Genomic DNA, 18,586 nt, shown 5'->3' with positions numbered 1-18,586 from the left:
GAGAGAGCGAGAGAGCATACAATAGAAAGAAACTGTAGGGGAGATAGGTATGGTTGGGAGGGAGGAGATGCGGAAACTCGAAATAATGCACCTGTTTGCAGTGGGTGGAACGCGAGCAGGGAACTCGTAAAGATGCGATTTTCCGATTTAAACATAATCAGCTACACGAGAATGAGCGTTTGAGTTACAGAGACAAAGAGAGAGTGAGAGAGAGAGAGAAAGAGAAGGAGAGAAAGGAAGGCAGGAAGTGGTGGTGAGTGTGGAACGAGAACTGTGAATGGTAATGACTAGGAAATAGGTGGATTAGGAGCACAATCCGGACAACAAAGAAAGGGTAGGGGGAAGGAGAGAGCAAAGGGAGACAAAAAACAACGGGGTGGAAAATTATGAAAAGCTTCCTTTTTCACCTGTGTGTGGTTTCGTTTTCTTTGTTTGGTTGTTTTTCTTTTCTTTTAAAATGGAAACGACCGCACCACTTACACACACACTACCCGGTGGAAACGGGCCTAATCGTCGTGAAAATAACAAAATATAGCTCCTTTTTGCACAGCGGATTGTATACATCTAGGCGTACATTCGGGGAGCTAAGCGCCTAAAGTTATTCAACCGCAGCACCGCAACGAGTAAGAAGCGGCCGTTGCTTTGGAAAAACTTGTCTGCCCATCCAAGCAAGCCCTGTCAGCACTGATTGCTTCATCAAAGCAGACAGGTCGTTGGCGATGAGTTGTATTATCCTGCATGGCTTCGCATGTATGATTGAATGATTATGGGATGTCTACCTTACTCCCTTTATCTCTCTGATTCGCTCGTCGGCTTTTTTGTCCAAGTCCTTTCAGGAAGATAAACTTCCTTTGTAAAAGCATTCGGAGCGTGTGTGTGTGTGTGTGTGTGTGTGTGTGTGTGTGTGTGTGTGTGTGTGTGTGTGCGGTGTGAGCTTCGTTGGGCGCATAATTTCACTGCACCTCACGGACAGGGCACACGGAACCCTTGCGGCTACATGCTTTGTCATGAGGATGCATAATTATTTGTAAATTATTTACAGGCGCATGTACACAACAGTGTTGTGCACACAATTACACAAACGCCTGGGTTAAGCCGATCAAGAGTGGGTTATTGCCCTTCGTTGTTTCGATTTGGCCCAGAGGCCTGTCGTGAGCTGTGATTGCGCCCGGAACAAGTGGAATGTTCTAAGAGTAGGATGTAGATTAGATGGATTTTTGAAACGTTTTTTTTCTAAATTAAATTGTATCAAATGACGAAACCGTAAACAGCTATTCATCATACAAGTTACCAGCACCGTAGTAACAGCCGCAAGTGGGTGGATATAAATATCACAGATACGCACACCGACACACACACACACAATCGATAATCAAATTCTCGGTGGAATTCGATCACTTAACCGACCGATGACCCAGCACGGCGGGCTGCCCTACCCTGCACTTCGCCCGCTTTACCAACCTGGTGCAAGGAGCAAGCGTTCTTAGACGCTGACGTCAGCAGGAGCACTTCGTTCGTGTGTAGCAGGAGGTCGCTTGTTTTTTTTTCTTTTCGTTCAACCTCCCTAAAGCACCATTCTTGCCACATTCTGGTTCGCTCGATCGTGTAACCGATATACGTGCTGTTTTGTTGCTTTGAAGGAGACAGGAAACGGGCGCTGTTTTATTTTACTTTCCGGCCACGAAAGCAAGAAGTGGCTCTTCTCGCTGGCTGGCTGGCTGGCTGGCTGGCTGCTTGCATAATCGAGAATCGGGAAGCTCGCGTGGCCGCTTTGGCTGACTCGACCAGTACTTCACCGATGCGTCCCCCTGCGGCAAGTGTACATTCACAGCCTTACATAACACGCGAGCGACCATGTGTGTGTGTGTGTGTGTGTGTGTGTGTGTGTGTGTGTGTGTGTGCTGCTGATGCCATCCAAGTTCTAGTGCTATCATTGAGCTTTCTTTTTATGGTCAATTGTATACTCGCCCTTCTCTCCCTGTCCAGTACTCCGAGGGACACGTACCTTGAGTGTGTGTGAGTGTTGTGTATTATAATTCGGCCAGATCGGTGGCAGATCGGTGTGGCGGGAATGTTTTATCAAGCACTTTATTTTGCTCTTACGAATTTTCTTTCAGCAACTGTTTGGGAAAGAACTTTTCCTTCTACTCTTTCTCGCTCTCTCCATCTCGCCCTCTGATGGAGGCACATGTTACTTGCCCTTTTTTTACTTCTTTTGTCGACAAAAAGTTGTGCTGGCTTTCGGTTTGGCGAGAAAGAATCAGAAAGAAAGAAAAAAAGCGTCCCACAGGAGATGTACGCTATTGTGGTGTTGTTGTATTTTAGTTTTTTTTTTTTTTGGTTGATACGTCTTAGAGTGGAAATGGAAGCTTAGCGGATAGTAAAGCAGGCTGTTAGGTTTTAATTTGATGTGTGTGTTAATTTAATTTTGTGAACCTTTTTGGCAAGTTTGATAAACAATACGTATTTTCAAAATAATCTGTTGAAATGCTTATTAAAACGTGCAAAACTCATGAACCGCCTAAAAGTATGCAATTGGAATGACATTGCTAGTTTGTTGAATGCTTGTTACGTGCCTTTTAACAAGTCAAAGTGTTTCAGCAGGGTTAAAGCAGAGTCTGAAGTGCTGTATGCTTCCAGCGGATGGTCCACAATATCACTTTGCCCCACCACTGGCACCGCAAGAATGAGTGTGCAAGTATATGGAAAATTGAAAAATTGAGTGTATCCATCCGTTGCGAGCAGACTGCTTGTTTCGTATCATTTGGAAGAATGGTTCCACTTGCTCGTAGATGTGATTCGTAATGTTTTCGCATGTGAAATTATGGTTTTTTATTGTTTTGCTCCATCCTGCAGTTGCAGATTGAAATCTTTTTCTCTACGCACAAGAGTACTGCCTCCCATTCGCCCATTCAAATGTGCTTCTCTATTATGAGCAATTTGCTTTTAAAAGAGAAAAAATCCACTCCACTGCTGCTCTATGGGCCCTTCCATCGTCGTTGCCCACAAATGTTCAATTTATTACGTACCTTCCACCTGGCAAAGGTGTTGCCATGGCTACCACAACTACCGTGCTGGAAGCTTTTCACATTTTGCGTCTTTCACGGCATGCTGCTGCTGCTTTAAATGTCCCGCAGGATTAAAATGTGCCGCACTGGGGGCAACATCCCCATCCGCAGTACAGGTAAGCTCCGATTTTATGAGCTACCAAGATAAAGCTAAGCAAGCAAGCGGTAGGAAATGAGCTTAAGGTTATCTGGCGGGATGCATGCTGTCAGAAAATATCGGCCCGTGGCGCACCACGTGGTGGACGTGGCCTTTTACCTTGCTCTTGCCAGTTTACGATCGGTAGTTAAAACTAAACAGGGCGCATGGCGCCATCATTTCGGTCAAATAGAGTTGCTGTGGGTCTTTTTCGGCGGCGTTGTCGTTTGTTGTTGTGCTTCCTCCTTACACCGTGTGTCGTCTGGGCGGGCATTCCTCCTCTTCCGCCCCCCTGCGAGAGCTAATGTTAAATAATGTAAACCATTCCCGCACCTTATGCTGGCTGCCGTATCGCATTACGGACCGTATCGCTCGTCTCGGCATCAAAAGTGTGCCTGTGTGTCTCGCGCCCCAAAACGGAAGGAAATTGATTTTCCAAAACTCTCTTCGACACTGGCAGAAGCCGGCATCGGTACGATCGGCATCTTTACCGTTAGTGGTGTTCTTTTTTGCTGTTGTTGCTGTGGGATAAGTATGATTAATTGGTGGCTTATAAAATATTAATTAAAACGATGCTTTATTGTAGTGTGCCAAGACACGCTTGTAACACGCTCGGCGACCAACGATGATGAAGTGGAGATAGCGAAAGCAAAGGCGGGAAGGCGCCAGGGGTTGACGAAAAAGTAGTAGAAAAAAAGGGTTCACTGAATTATGGATGAGTGTGTCATTTTTCATGAGGAAATTAAAGAGAGCATGAATCTTTTGTGCTCGTGATGCTGGGCTGGTTTTATTTTTCGCAGCCGTCTCTGCCGACGGCTTCTTGATGGGTCGGAGTGGAAGGGAAAATGACGGGTTTTATGACGGTTTAGATGAATTAATATTCGGCTGCATGGTGCTCGGTGGTGTATATATGCGGTAATCATATGGAGACATATTGTCATTCATGCACGAAGAGAAGTGATGGGTAATGTATTTATGCTGAAAACTCAAATAAAATGTAGTTTCGGATGCTCTGAAGAGCACTTATCCCCTTAGACATTCATGTTAAATGACTTATTAAAGATTAAACGACCATTTTAATCTATTTTACGATATTAAGGTAAGCTTGTTCAATGACTCACTTCTAAATAAAAACAATAATAAAAGTAATAAACTGATTTTTCATTACCAATTTGACCGTCACACTGCCTTCGTAACCGTAACGGAAGAAACGCGAATAATTTGAAACGATGCCGTACAGATTGCATACCTTTAGGCGAATAAACATTTAAAAAATCAATTATCCGTTGGTTTCTAACGCAGCTCTTCGTTTCTTCGCGGTTAAACGGTGTTTTTTTTCTGAAATGCAATTAATTTAACTGTTGGCAGTGCTGCTGCTTTCCATCTTTTACAAAGCCAAGATGTTAGCGATAAAAAAAAAACATCTAGCCCATAGCCAGCAACAGCAGCCAAAAACGACCAGAGAGATAGAGAGAGAGAGAGAGAGCACGGCGTACAACGATAACCTGAGCCAGTTTAAAATAATTACGGCTTTGTAGCGCAAACAGCGCAAGTCCATTCCACGGTCCGCATTCCGCACGCGTTAATAGCCCTATTAGCTGGCAATAACTATTACTTCTTTGGTGTAGTTGTTGTTGTTGTTGTGGTTGTTGTTGCTATTACCGGGTGCGCATTGTTTCCCATTCCCATCTTTTGCCCTCTTTTTCTGCATCTGTTCTCTCGTGGGAAGTATAATTGATTTCTGCTATCATTAATTTTCATCAGCAACTCAACGCGTACCACCGAATGCTTCCGCTGGAATGGAATGGAGCGCTCCCAGCACGGACTTGTACGGTAGAGCGATAATCTTTCTGGCGTCGCTGGCTGGGGAAAGCTCGAAACGGGGTAATAAAATCTACATCGATGAAATGAGTCAAACCGGTCCGTCTGGCTGGCAGGTGGAATACAGTGCGTCACATTGTTTGAATTTTAAAATTAAAATGAATAAATCGGCCTCACAACTGGGTGGCTTCAGTGGTATGCTTAAGAGAGAAAGAGAGGGATAGCAGAGTACAAAAATAATACTTTAAAATACGTTTTATAAGAAAGAGGAGAAAAAAAATATTTTACAGAAACCAACAAAAAAGCCAATTGAATAAGAAGAGCAATTTAAAGTCCACAAAGCAGAACCCAAAAAGGTATAAAATTGCATTATACAAATACAGTTCATAGGAACTCAAAACACAAAAACGTGTCATCATTCTTTTTGTGTTCGTTTTTTTCGTTTTTTTTTCATTTCGATTGTTCCATTTTTTCTGTGTCCTATTGCTTGTTGCTGAACGCAGACGCTGAACGGTGTTCCTGCAATAAAGGTGATAATACTTTCAAATGAAATTCAAATTGCAATTCACGTCGCATCCTGTTCGCGTGTTGACAAAAACAGTAGAGAAAGACAAGGGAGGATGGACGGAAAACAAATAGAAAAGAGAGACAGAGATAGAGAGAGAGAGAGAGAGATAGAGAGAGAGAGAGAGAGAGTAAAATAGTGGAAAACACATCAACCCTGAACGAAGGAAAACATCAGTTCAATGTTCAGGGAATGCATTGGAAAAAAAGGAAGAAAAAAACAGCCAGGACAGAAGACCGGTAGATTGATGTGGAAATAAATATTCACGAGAGACAGTCCCACCAACACATCCTCCCCCTCCTCCCCCTGGATGATGAAGGACACAATGGGATTATGGAAATCCTTGCGAGGGAAGGGATTGGATTGGCCCGTCGTGACCAAGGAGCGGTAGATTGTTTGTGAAATGCTTTTTGATTGGGCAGAGCTTTCACTTGCTTTCTTTCCGTGATGCAAACAGATCGGGTTAATAACGGCGGGGGTACGGGAGCTTGATGAAAATTCTATTTAACGGGGAACGGACACGCTAACGGAAGGAAGCGATCTCTTATTGGAAAGTGGAAAAACACGTTGTGGAAAATTAAGAAATTGAAGCAACTTGCTTTAAGCTGTTTTTGTTCAAAAGGGGGACAAGTTTTCCATTTATTTCTTTACGGTAAAAGAGACACGTGGATGATATACATAAGTCGCTGGGGCAGCAGCACAGTTTAAGGAGAGTGATAGTAAACAATAGCTAACAAAACACACACATACACACACAAACACTACCCAAAAAGCAGGGGTGCAATCGGCGCACACTTTAGTTAGTCGTCCGCTCCGGGGGGAGACAGTTTGCTACAGTTTCACGTTCCAGTTTCACAGTTGGAAGGGTGCTGGTAGTGAAGGTGGAAAATTGACACACGCGCCCGTGTCATGTTGTGTGTTTGTATCGGTTGGATTGGTCGCAGCTTATTCACCAGTCATCATCTCCATAAACTCTGTCAATGAAAAAAAAAAAACAAAAAGAGCAGAATGGGAATTTAAATGAAGAAGCTGAGAAGACTTTGACAGTCAAACGGGTCGGCGGCTATTGTCTCTTACCATCGAAATCTACCGTGCCGGAACCGTCCGTATCGATTTCCCCGATGATGCCGTCGAGATCCTCGCTGGACAGTTTATCGTCGAGTGCTTTCAGAATTTCCTTCAGCGTGCTGGAAAGAGGGAGGGATCAAGATCAAACAGGAGTGAACAAACAAAAAAAGCAAAAGATGAAACAGTCCCGCTTAACATGTGTGCTTCATGGTGTAGTGTTTGTGTGTGTGTGTTGGGGAGGAGGTAAATGTTCATCTACTGTATGACCCTTCACCTTCATTCCAATCGCTTCTCGAGCCGCAAGATGCTGCTCAAAGGAGGGACCGTTTTTCCCGAGAAAAAGCGTAACGTCAATTCATCTTGCGGAATGAAGGGTCGCCAATCCAGCACCAGCACCAGCAGCAACAGTAGCCCCAGCAAACAAGCCAGGTACGGCACATAACTTATAACACCGAGCGACCCCAACAGGCACAGGCATTTATAATTTAAGGCGAGGCGGGTTTGGAGCATCGTGGCCTTGAGCGGAGCGAAATCAAGAGCTATTATGCTGAACGCGAACGCGTGCAGCCGTTTTCTACCACATGGGTGGTGTAGAGGGGGAAGCGGGGGAAGCTATGGCAACAAAAAAGAGCAACCAATTCCGCACCGACTCCGGTTGCGCATCACCGGTGATGATGGTGATATTTATGCTATCCGTTTGCGCGTCCGTTTCCGTTCTGTCGGTTTTTTTCTCCCTTTTTTCCTTCTTCGCCGCAAATGGCACACACACAGTACACTACAGAGAAGTGCCCCGGCATGTGGAATGTTGGGATGGGGTGAGTAAACACAACCTCCAGGTTCCGCACCACCAACCAACCACCAGAGCATCGCCGGTCAACGCGCTGCCAGCGTGGAGTGATGGGGGCGCCTAGTCGTTTGTGAAGAAAAATGGCTGCGTACTTGATGAGCGTGCGAGCGTGTGTGCGGGGGCTGCGGCGTGGTTGTTTATTCGCGCATCAAACCGAACGGAAGAGCTAGGTCCAGGTGACGTGTGGATTAAGTGGATTTCCCCTAAAGATGAAAAGCAGATGCGAAGGAGCAACGCGGAACGATTGCGTAGATCTCCGCACGCGCGCTCTCTCCCTCTCTCTCTCTCACTCAGCCATTCCACAGACCGTAGATCGGAATGTGCGTCTCGCACTGCCATTTCACCACCTACTTTTGTCACAGTTGTGTTGAAAGTTTCGAAATATTTTGTCAGCGATGCGAAATTAACTTCTACCCCCTTGGCGGTCGTTCCTTCCACCCTCCAGTTTGCAGTCATAATTTGTGCACGGCGGGTGAAAATATGAAACGTGAAAATGAGTCCGTTGGAAAGCGACATTATTTATGACGTTATTATTTTGTGTGTGCGTGTGTGTGTTTGGGATTATTTTTTAATTTTTGCTTCCTTTAAATAAGTCTCTTTTTTGTTTGGGTTTTCCCTGCTTTCCCTGCGTGGAGTGTTTGGGGATTGGGACAGCAGTTTATTGAGCTCGTTTGAATGTTAAAGCGTTTCCGGTCGTGTTCGGGCGGGACGGGAGTGTCTGCTTCCCCCTCCTTTGCTACAGCTCCACGGGTTGAAGGGGTGGCCACCTACATATGGTGGCAATAAATTTTCGACCAAAACCACAGACCGAACAACATGTGTGACGGGGTTTGCATGTAGCTCTGTCTGGGTGTGTGTGTTAAAACTAGTTTTTCACCGTAATTAGTTTGACGCCAACCGGAGGGAACGCGGAGCAGTGGGAGCAGTGGAAAGTGGTCGTTTTTTACTACGTTGGTAGTAAAAAAACGAATGATCTTGCTCTCCGCTTGGCTGGTTGGGGTTTGGGTGGGAGCTACAGTGCGATGGAGATAGTGACCTTGGCTCAATGTTTTCCAGCGTGTGCGTTAAAGGTTTTTAGGCAACGATGTGCGAACAAATGTCAAATGGAACGAATGGGTTTCAAGATTAGCTAGGGCAGCATTGTGTATTGGGGATAGGTACGAAAAGGTTTGGATTATGGTGGAGATATTGTAGCTGTACAAAGAGTTGGAGTGATTTATGTTTAAGTGAAAAGTGTACTCCTAATTGAGTTCGTTGCTTGATGGAAAATCCCAAAAATATTAACTTTCTATTGGAATTTTGTTCAAAGATTTACCCAATTCAAAGTTTAAATCTGACTAGTAGATACAATAGACAATCCCAAACACGCATTGCAGTATATAAATGTACCAGAAATAAAAAACAAGAAAATAATTAAAAAAAACATTGGAAGCATTTAGAAGGATTTGGCAACAAACGAGTCTGGCATTGGTATGCTCCTAAGCCACTCCAATAACTTTGAAAATAGCGATCTAATTCATGGATTTGGCCAGCCGGGAATGACCTTTTTGGCATCCCTGTCGACATACATTCAACATTCTCCCAAACGAGCCCCCCAAAATCGGAAGTAGAATAGAAAGCACCACAGGGCACTTCCGGTAACAACACACGCTCACACACATTGCGCCACATTTTTTATCTTTTTCCACCCAAAAAACAAGAAACGATGTGAATTTGTGGTCGTTAAATGTTTGCCTTTCACACACATTGCCCTTTTTCCACACCGATAAACACAAGCTTACGTGTGGCCATGTGGGTGACGCGTTTCGTCCAGCCGGCGGAGGTCACACCGCCTTGAACATAATTCCTCTGTGTGTGTGTGTGTGTGTGTGTGTGTGTGTGTGTGTGTGTGTGTGTGTGTGTGTGTGTGTGTGCGGGCACGGGAGTTAAAGTAGTGTACGAAGGCACCGGCAGTCCCAAAAAAGACGACGAGAGCTTTGCTCACTCGGCAAGTGTTCTCGTTCGTTCGTTTAGTTGCGCGAAGTGAAAAGGCAAAAATAATGACACTATCGGTGCACGGTAAACAGCGATAAATCAAGCCGGTTCGTCGGAACTCGGCCAAAAAACAAAAACCTTTCCAAATTCACGACATGCACACCCAGAACATGTAACATGGACGATGGGGGGTTGGAGTGGCGATAAATTAAAGGCTTATTTGACGTACGTGCACGCAAAGAAACCGAAAACGTGTGGAGCGAAGAGCACAGCAGGCGGCAGCATTTGAAGGAAGGAACGCCTGGCTCGTCGTCTATTATCGTATTGGGTGAGTGTATGTGTGTGTGTGTGTGTAATTGGTGAAATAGTACGCTTATCACGACAACATATCGACAACAACTTCCCCCTTCATCCTCCCCAATATCCCCATACCTGGTGGTGATGTAGCCGTTACCCTCGCGGTCATACAACCGGAAGGCTTCCTTCAGCTCCTGCTGCATCGCCTCGGCGTCTTCCTCCTCCTGCAGGAAGTTGGAGGCAATGTTGGCAAAGCCGTCGAAGTTGACGCGGCCCGTGCTTTCCGGGTCCTCCTCGTCGATCAGGTCCTGCAGCTCGCCCTCGTCGAACAGCTGGCCCATCGTGTTGAGAATGGTCGAGATCTTGATCGTCTCGATGAAGCCCGTCTTCTGCGTGTCAAACATCTGGAATGCTTTGCGCATGATCAGCATTCTCTGCTCCTCATCATCCTGGGAGGAAAACATTGGAAAAAGAAAGAAAAAAACGAGAAACAAATCAAAATTACTCCAAATGCCACGTGTTTTTAATTTCGCGCGCCATTCCGTGCCATTTCGCGTCCACGAATGACAGCTGACGACAGGGTTGGACCACCGTTGGCTCGTCTACTGTCAGCTGTCAAACTGACAGCTAGTATTTAATATTGTAAATGCTGCTCAGGGAATGAGGGAATGGGAGGCGTATTAATAACAGCTTACAGTTTATTTCAACATTCCCACTGCTTCCGCTACTAATTGCGTTTCGTGTTCCTTTTTAATACATTGTATGCTCGGAGCACATTTCCAACTCGATTCGAGTATCATCTCATAATCCTGTTCCATGTTTTGTACGACATTTCCGATTGCACTGAGCGTAAATATGCTCCCCGTCCAGCTCAACTCTCCGTTCTCCGCATAAACAGGTGTCGATCAAAGCAGGGCGATTCGGGGGCCGCCACCTTGGGCAGAAGGACTGGCACTGTGCAGCACTGGCGGAAAGACATTAACATCCACACACACACACACTCACACAAAATCACACCACTCAAATGGGCTGTGAAATCGAAACACTCTCCCCTTGAAACCTCTTGCAATCCTTCCCTTCTTCAACAGCAAAAAGGCCGGATGTCGGAATGGTTCTGTTTGTTGAATCTCTGAAATGGCATTCCCTTTTCCTTCGCCCCTCCTCCTCGGTTTGGGGGTCATTTTTGGCCGCCTTTAATCGTTTGCCCAATCGCAGTTAGCACGAGAAAACGGAGAGTAAGGCGGTTGTGATCGGGTGGCACGATTCAAGTGCGCTCTCGAGTCTCGCGAGTCCGTTATAAATATTAATGGAGAGGAGGAATTTTTAGTGTCTTTCGTCTGTGCACGGTCCAACTGTGGTCCAACGATGGGAGCAGTCCCCCCTCTCTCTCGTTGCCCTGCCATCCTTGCATCCCCGAGACACTCCTTTCGCTCGCTATGTTGCAGCATTAATCATTTGCCCCCTCTCCAATGATTTCGCCCTTCGCTGTCTTGGCCTTCGCTTTGCCCCGAAACGCGATACATAAGACAGGGAGACACCATTTGGCAGACCAAAGCGACTGGCCCGCGGCCAACACGGTAGGGCCCCTGTGTGGCAAACCTCCTCCCTTTGTGCAGTGAGACCCTCAGCCACTAGCCCTGATGTAATTATTAACGATTGATTCATGATCATCACGCTCGGTGACACGATCGCCCGACCGGAGTGGGTCCTACAGAACGCGGGTCGCGCACATCTCGTGTTACGCTTATTTATTCACTTTACCGCAAACCGGAAAGGGGGGTGTTGTGAGGTAGGAAAAGGAGAAGAGCTAAAAATGCTTGAGTTAAAAATATATCAACCAACGTCCGCGCCACAGCCAACCAAGCCAACACGGAGAGAACTCGGCAGGAAATGATCCGTAGCGGGATAGCCGCGGGTTTTTTGATCTCCGAGGGCGCGGTTTGGATTTTTGATTGACACTCCACCCTATTAGACCCCACTCCCTTTTTCAAAGTTTGATGCTCGATGACCGCGAAAATCTTTCATCCTGCGGCAGTTCGTTCCCTGTGTGCGCTTGTGTGTGTGTCAGTATGAGTGGTATGATTTATTGGTTTTGTGGCCGCATTGCAGCATCACTGGGCCCCCCAGGCCAAGCAGCTGCCCGTCAACCGGGGAGGGTATTCGGCTTGTCACAATAAACAATAGAACCGATTAGAGGTTAGGTATGCGTCTGGGGTGTATGTGCGTGTGTGTGTGATATACACACATTGTCAGTAAAAACATGAGTGGAACATACATTCCGCGGATGGATGGTTGTTATTATTCTTTCGAGCTGCGCGTTCGGGGGTGGATTTTATTGGCGGTTGCTGTTGGAGATGTGTCAAACTTTCCACCAAAACGTCATAAACAGACCGTTGATGGGTACTTTACGAACAGCTGAGGGGAAACAGCAAAGAGGATTTATGTGGGAATATTTTGAAATTTTCACACAAAGCAATGTTTAAAAGTGAAACTTAAACTCAAATATGATTTGAAGGAGATATTATCTCCCTGAAAATGCTAGAAAAAGGATGTTTTACGCATCAAACGGTAGGTTGTTAGGTATTTCCTTACAAGAAACTCTTGATTTCCTATGAAATTAAGCTCGTTTTACGTAATACTTCAACGGTTGTTGGGCTGAAGCTCTCGGAAAATGATGGTAAAGGTAATAGGTTGAGTAAAATGCATAAGCAATGCATAAGAAATGTCAGCAAATATTCAAAATTGCAATTTTTGTTTTCATTCTTGCTCTCTGATGACCTTAATATAGAGAAATAGTTGCATTATTTGAGCAGCCTGTGCAAGAACATTATAGTTTGGTTCCGTTTTTTTATTGATGAGCTATTTTACTATTTTTAATTTTTTACATGGCATTTAACACTTTGTTTTCAAGATGTTTTGTGCATACAGTTTTCAAGATTATACAATACTGATAATTACATTAATGCATACTTATTAATATTACACATTATTTATGGCATTTTGCACCTTTTTTCGTTTCTCTCCGGCAGAAGGTGCCATATATTATTGGACAAAGGCTGGGGATTAGAAAGAATAGAGCGACAATTAAGTGTCCTTACATCTCTTAGCCAATGATTTCACATTCTTTTCGGGTTATATAAATAAAATAAATAATTTAAATTTGTTTCAGTGTCTTTTTCAAATGTTAAGAGTATTATTCAACGCTCTTGAGTTGTTTTTCAATAGTGGAAAGGTCACAAATACATGACAACTATCAAAAAACATCTTGTGCGTGTTAAATGAATCTGTTCACATTGTATACTGAACCCATTAGAACAATGTAATATTGCTATATGGGCGTCACGCTACGCAATAACCAAAAAAGAACAAGCATGCGTGAAATAGTACGCATAAAATTGATGTTTATAAGCACTTTAACTAAGACTGTTTTTCATTTAAACATAAAACCTATTCTCATCAGATCTAAAATATTTTAACACGATGATGTGGCATAAGCATTTTATTGATTTTATGGACAATATCAAAGATGAAAAAACTGCGTTTACAATATGTGTCATTGTTCGTCGTTATTCATAGTGAAAAGCAATCCCTTTGATGCACAGGAAAAATGGGTCAATAAATATTCATCTATTCCATTTTAATTGCTCTCTGCATTTGGGAAAATATTGCGCTGTTTTCTACCACCAACGATCCCTAACGTATTCGACATCGACCAACGATCCCTAACGCTCCAACAAAATAGCAACAATACAAAATGCAACGAGTAATGATTTATGCTCCCCCAAAGTGCAGATGATTGAAGCAACAAAAGGCATGAAACGGTGAGTGGAATCGATTTTAATTATATTTTAATAACTTTTCCTCTCCTGCTGCTGGTGTTACCTAATAGATAATGTTTTAGTGAGTGTGTTAAAGTGTCGCTTTGCATTTTTCTGCTGAGTTAATTGAGTTGAAGTGCAAAGTGTAGTGCACTGCACAGCGGGATGTTTTAAGAGGAAAATCCTTCTCTTTCGTCACTGGCCACTAATTAAGTGATGCTTGCCATCCATCCCATGTGCTTCCCCTTTGACATGTGGGGAAAAAGATAGAAAAGAAAACACCAAACCACTCTCCCGAACCAACCACTGTGAACCCCGGGCGTGGACAGACGTGTGGAAATGTGTCACACTGTCCGCTCCATTAGTGCCGAGGTGGATCGTTCCATTGGCGGCGACAAGGGCGGTTTGCACAGCTAAACACTAATTGAAATTGGCCAGCTACCGCGAGTCGGTTGCGGAAACTACACACTGCACTCGCTTTAAGTGAATTGACACGGGCGCACAAGAAACTCACAAAATAATCCGACATCTTGACGCTCCAGGCAAGGACAAGGGACGGGACAGAAACGATCCGGGACACTTGAAAGACACGGCAGCTCCGGCTTCCGGGCAGCTGGCACAACGTCCGTTCGAGGCACAACGGCACCGTTACTGTGACTGCGACTGTGACTGGCCGTGAATTGCGCGAGTCTTGCCGCGAGTGGCCTGCCAAAGAGCACCTTGGCACCTCTGCCAAGGGCGGGTTACGCTCACCCGATCGATTGTGACCGATCGAATTAAGCGCACCACTCACTGGGACTGGTCGCGCGGGCTGAGCTGGGCAGAACAAAGATCGACCGTCCCTGGGACGCTTGGGCAGGAAGCAGCTGCAAGGCAATTAATGTCTCTCAATACGAGCGAACTCTCTTGAGCGATCGCTGGCCAAGCGGGGTTTTGCAAGCAAGAGCGACCAATAATAATATTTGCCATCTCGATCTTCGATCGTCGTTTCGATCGCCGGCCCCTTTGTGGAGATAATTTGGTAATCGATCTCAGGGAGCAAGGAGAGCGAGAGGCAGTTTAAATTTTATTTATTTACACCTGCACAACCAGCTCGAAGCGGGGAAGGCAGCCGCGTAAACTGAGCCGATGCGAGTTGAGATAAACCACCCAGCAGGACTCCCTGGCCTTTTTGTGGCTCTCATTTAGCAGCCGGAAGGAGCAATATAAATGACGTACCGTTCGAGCGAGCAGCTAAGCCAAGCTCGTTGCAGGTGTACGTTGCAAGATGGATGGGTGAAAATAACTTATCCTGCTTCAAATGGAGAATATTTCATGCATGTGCAGGGCATTCGGGCAGAGGGGTGTTTTTTTCTTTCTTTCTTTTTGCCCTGCTCACACTCTCGTTGAACACTCGTTTTCCGAGTGTTTTTTTCCTCTTCTGCTGTGTATGTGCATATAATTACCACCACGGACTGTTTTTAGCGGCGGGATTGGAAAAAAAGAACTCAACCTAAATAAAGCCACCGAGAAGATGAATTAAAAATAACGACTCATTAATTAATGTGTACAGCAACCGGCAGAAGGGAACGTTGCAAAAAAAAAAAAAACGATCGCAGCAAGCCGATACTTTGGGCGATGAGTTATGCTTTCCAAGGGAAAGAACGTGGTAGAGAGTGAGCGAGAGGGAAACAAGCAATTGCAAGCCAATGGTTTATGAGCGGTTTGGCCAAATCGGGGAGGTTTTTATGGCTTTAAATTTTGAGCGATTTATGTGAGGTTTCGTTACAATAAATTTCAAAAAGTTTATGCATAAAAATCTATCAAGCTTTTTAACAATCAAATTAACACCAAAATGTTTGTACAGTAGCAGCCAATATCATCTTACTTTGTGGCTTGCTGGACGGTTCCTTAAACAACTCATCTGAAAGCTGCCTTCCTATATCTTTGAGGATACAGCTTAGCTATGCTCCTGCAACAAAATTACGCCGATATCTAAACAAAATTAGGAAAACCATGCATAAATGTTGAAAATTAAGATAAATTAGGGCCGAACAGCAAGAATACAGTTCTTAAAATTCTTGTTCCGATAATTAATGAAATGGCTATGCATGGTTTTCCATAGGTTTTATTCCGATACTGGTCTGATTATTTGTATCAGCAGGGCCTTAAAGCTTCCTGCATCGATAAGCAAAGTCAATAGCCTGATACGAGAAGGTACAAGTAAGGTAAGTAAGTAAGAGTAAGGTCTAGGAAGCAGTAAAATTAGCAAAATAATATAGTATATTGCATAAGACATCTTAGGAATTCGACTTTAAGGTACAGCCAAAGTAAACCTGTTATTATAGCGATCACCAAATTGAAATGAATCATAGGAACGAATTATTTATATTAAAGAATAATTGTTCCATTAGTTACATTGAGCAAAAAAGGATTTCGATTTAAAAAAAAAAGTCAAAATACAAACAAGACCGAACATGCCGAGGATTGAACGTACGTCAATCGTTCTATTGAGATCTGCATTACTGCGCTAGCTCTGTCGGCTGTCAATACGTGTTCTTACAGCTTCTGCATTTAATCAATGTAAACAAACGCTTTCATTTTCGATTATTATTATTTATGTTTATGAGACTCTCGAGTGCGCTTTGGCGCATCTGGAATGTACCTAGCGCCATTACAGTACATCAAAGATTGATCCTCATTTATTTACACTCCTTCCAATGCACACACCAAAGGAGAACGGATAAAGAAAATTAAACCATTTTCCTTTGAAATACGCTGAGCAGCATCGGAAATATCTCATCTAGCGCACCCGTAAACACGCCTGATTAATTGATTATTGATGTACGCAATAACGGAAGAGACACGATTCGGTGTGCCGTTTGCGTTTGGAGATTTAGGCCAGCAAAGAAGCAGGAGGGAATACACGCATCAACATGGAGATTATCTTCAAAGCAGCTTCCGGCGCAAAACGTGGAATGTGCCTTCTTATTTTATGTCTCTTCATAAGCAGGAACATGTAATGCAATAGAGATAATGCCGTAATGGAGTAGTGCCACCGATTACAGTGGTTCGATCCATGCCCGGCATACCATCGCTAATGATTCATTTGCCACTCCCCTCCATCCATGTCAGTCAGACAGATCTGAGGCTCGCAACGCAAGGCAGCACAGCCCCCGTGATGATTAATATCCGTGGAATGAGTTGAGATTTATTAATAAAATCCACCGAACAGCGCACGAACCAAGAGAGGGAGAGAGTGACTTCTTTCGATCACAAGCACACTTACAAACACACACGACCACACGTCAAATGGAATCGTGCGAAGGCGGATGAACCTGCACATACCCTTCCTCCCTCCTCGCAAACAGTGATCTGATCACATCAATTTCACGCCCTTTTTCATGGCTCAACAGAACCGCAGCAGCAGCATCAGCAGCCGCCAAGGAATGCTTTTGCGGATGATTCGTCCGTTTTTTTGCATGTGCCGTCTTCAGTGTGGTGATAGGCAGACATGAGATGGAAGGAGCGGAGATTGATTTGATCCCGTCATTGATTCGTCACTCGGTTAATTAATATGTGCCAGCGCGCGAATGTGACGAGTCAATGTCAGAAATAGTTCGTGCGCGCACGCTTTTTTGCCCCAAAAACCTGCCAAAAACCCCAACACCTAGACAGACACCGGGTGACTACACAGCAGAACACTCAGCACTCCGATCGCGTGATGATCGGGATGATTAACAAATCAAACGCCGCAATATTATGAAAGGAGAAAAACTAAACATCAAAACAGCACCGAAAGAAAGAAAAAAGTAAAAACTTCGTTTCACTTCTAATTTATTCTGTCCTTGCACCGGGCTTGATTGATTGCAACTTTTACTGGCCATAATAATGGTCGTTTCCCCGGTTGCATTTCATGAAGGCGGTTTCTGTTGGCACCATTTCCGGGGTTGGCACATTGGATAAAATAATGCTCCTTCGCTCGCACGGGCTATGGAGGCGCCCAGTACCTCACACTACCGGGCTGGCTGCGTACGTTTCAATAAAATCTTCACACACACACACTCCTCACTCAGTACATTACCATTTTGATCGGCTGGGATGGTGTGTCACTGGGGTATCACTCGAGGGACTGGAGTAAAAACGGCTCTGCTGCAAAACTGCGTAACCGCGCGAACTGAACGCACCGAAAGACAGCGCAAGACTCGGCCGACTCGCGTGGTGCGCAACTTTTTCCAAAAAGCGCCTTTCACACTGCTGCTGGTTCCACGAACACAACACGCACACACAGACACACACAGCCTCCCTCGAAAGCAGTTAATTAACCGAACGCGGCTCAATAGGCAACTAGGGGCGAAAAATATCATTCAGCATCATTTATATTTAAAAACTCCTCCGCACAATATTGACGCTCCGCTACCGCCCTCTTACAAAGGGGCAGGGGGGGTATGGGAGGGACCCGTCCAAGAGCAGGTTATGAGTCGCAGCATGCGTGAGAAGTCCGCCCCGTCGTGCAGCAACGGGGCAGAAAGGTGGAAAATATTTTGCCTTCGCTTTCTCCCTCGTCTCGCCGGCGAAAAACTGCACTGCGCTCTAACGGTTTATCTCTTCTCTTTCCAGTGCTGCGGCCAGCAGCGAGTGAAAGAGATCATTCACTTCGAATGAGGCGTGTGTGTGACGTTCTACGTCTTCTCTCCTCCCCTTCCTCCATGTGCTCAACGGGTGGTCAACGGTCGCAATGGGCAGGAAAAATCGCTATAAGTAGCTCTAGCAAGCGTGTATACGTTGTGAGGGTTTTCTTTTCCATTCGCGCAGCGCCACGGACCCGATGGCAAATGCCGGCCGTATGGAAACGTGCTGTGAGTGAGGCGTAACAGTAACACCCTTCTTTGCCTCCATCGTCCATGTACACCACCGAGTGAGTGTGTGAGCGGAGTGCATGGCATCCTTCGATCCATCATTCCAAACGGGAAATCCGCACTTTGACACTCGAACAGTGTGTCACACGCAAAC

At 45.0% G+C, this 18,586-nt stretch overlaps 1 protein-coding gene across 2 annotated transcripts; it reads right to left on the bottom strand.

Annotated features, from left to right (window-relative positions):
* Nucleotides 1-6,204: 6,204 nt before the first annotated feature.
* On the bottom strand, nucleotides 6,205-17,940 carry LOC121597355 (troponin C). Of its 2 annotated transcripts, none has more exons than XM_041923060.1 (4): nucleotides 17,658-17,940; nucleotides 9,912-10,225; nucleotides 6,668-6,777; nucleotides 6,205-6,564 (listed from the first exon to the last, which is right to left on the bottom strand). In XM_041923060.1, exons 1-4 carry the CDS (start codon nucleotides 17,658-17,660, stop codon nucleotides 6,536-6,538), a joined length of 456 nt encoding a protein of 151 aa, XP_041778994.1. In that variant the 5' UTR covers nucleotides 17,661-17,940; the 3' UTR covers nucleotides 6,205-6,535. The 2 variants fall into 2 exon arrangements, with proteins under 2 accessions (XP_041778994.1, XP_041778993.1); XM_041923059.1 differs by lacking the exon at nucleotides 17,658-17,940 and adding an exon at nucleotides 14,109-14,279.
* Nucleotides 17,941-18,586: the final 646 nt, after the last annotated feature.

This window comes from Anopheles merus, chromosome 3R (genome assembly GCF_017562075.2).
Source record: "Anopheles merus strain MAF chromosome 3R, AmerM5.1, whole genome shotgun sequence".
NCBI classification, from domain to species: Eukaryota; Metazoa; Arthropoda; class Insecta; order Diptera; family Culicidae; genus Anopheles; species Anopheles merus.
Note: the sequence above shows the minus strand (reverse complement) of the source record. Positions and strands in the feature narration are given on the sequence as shown.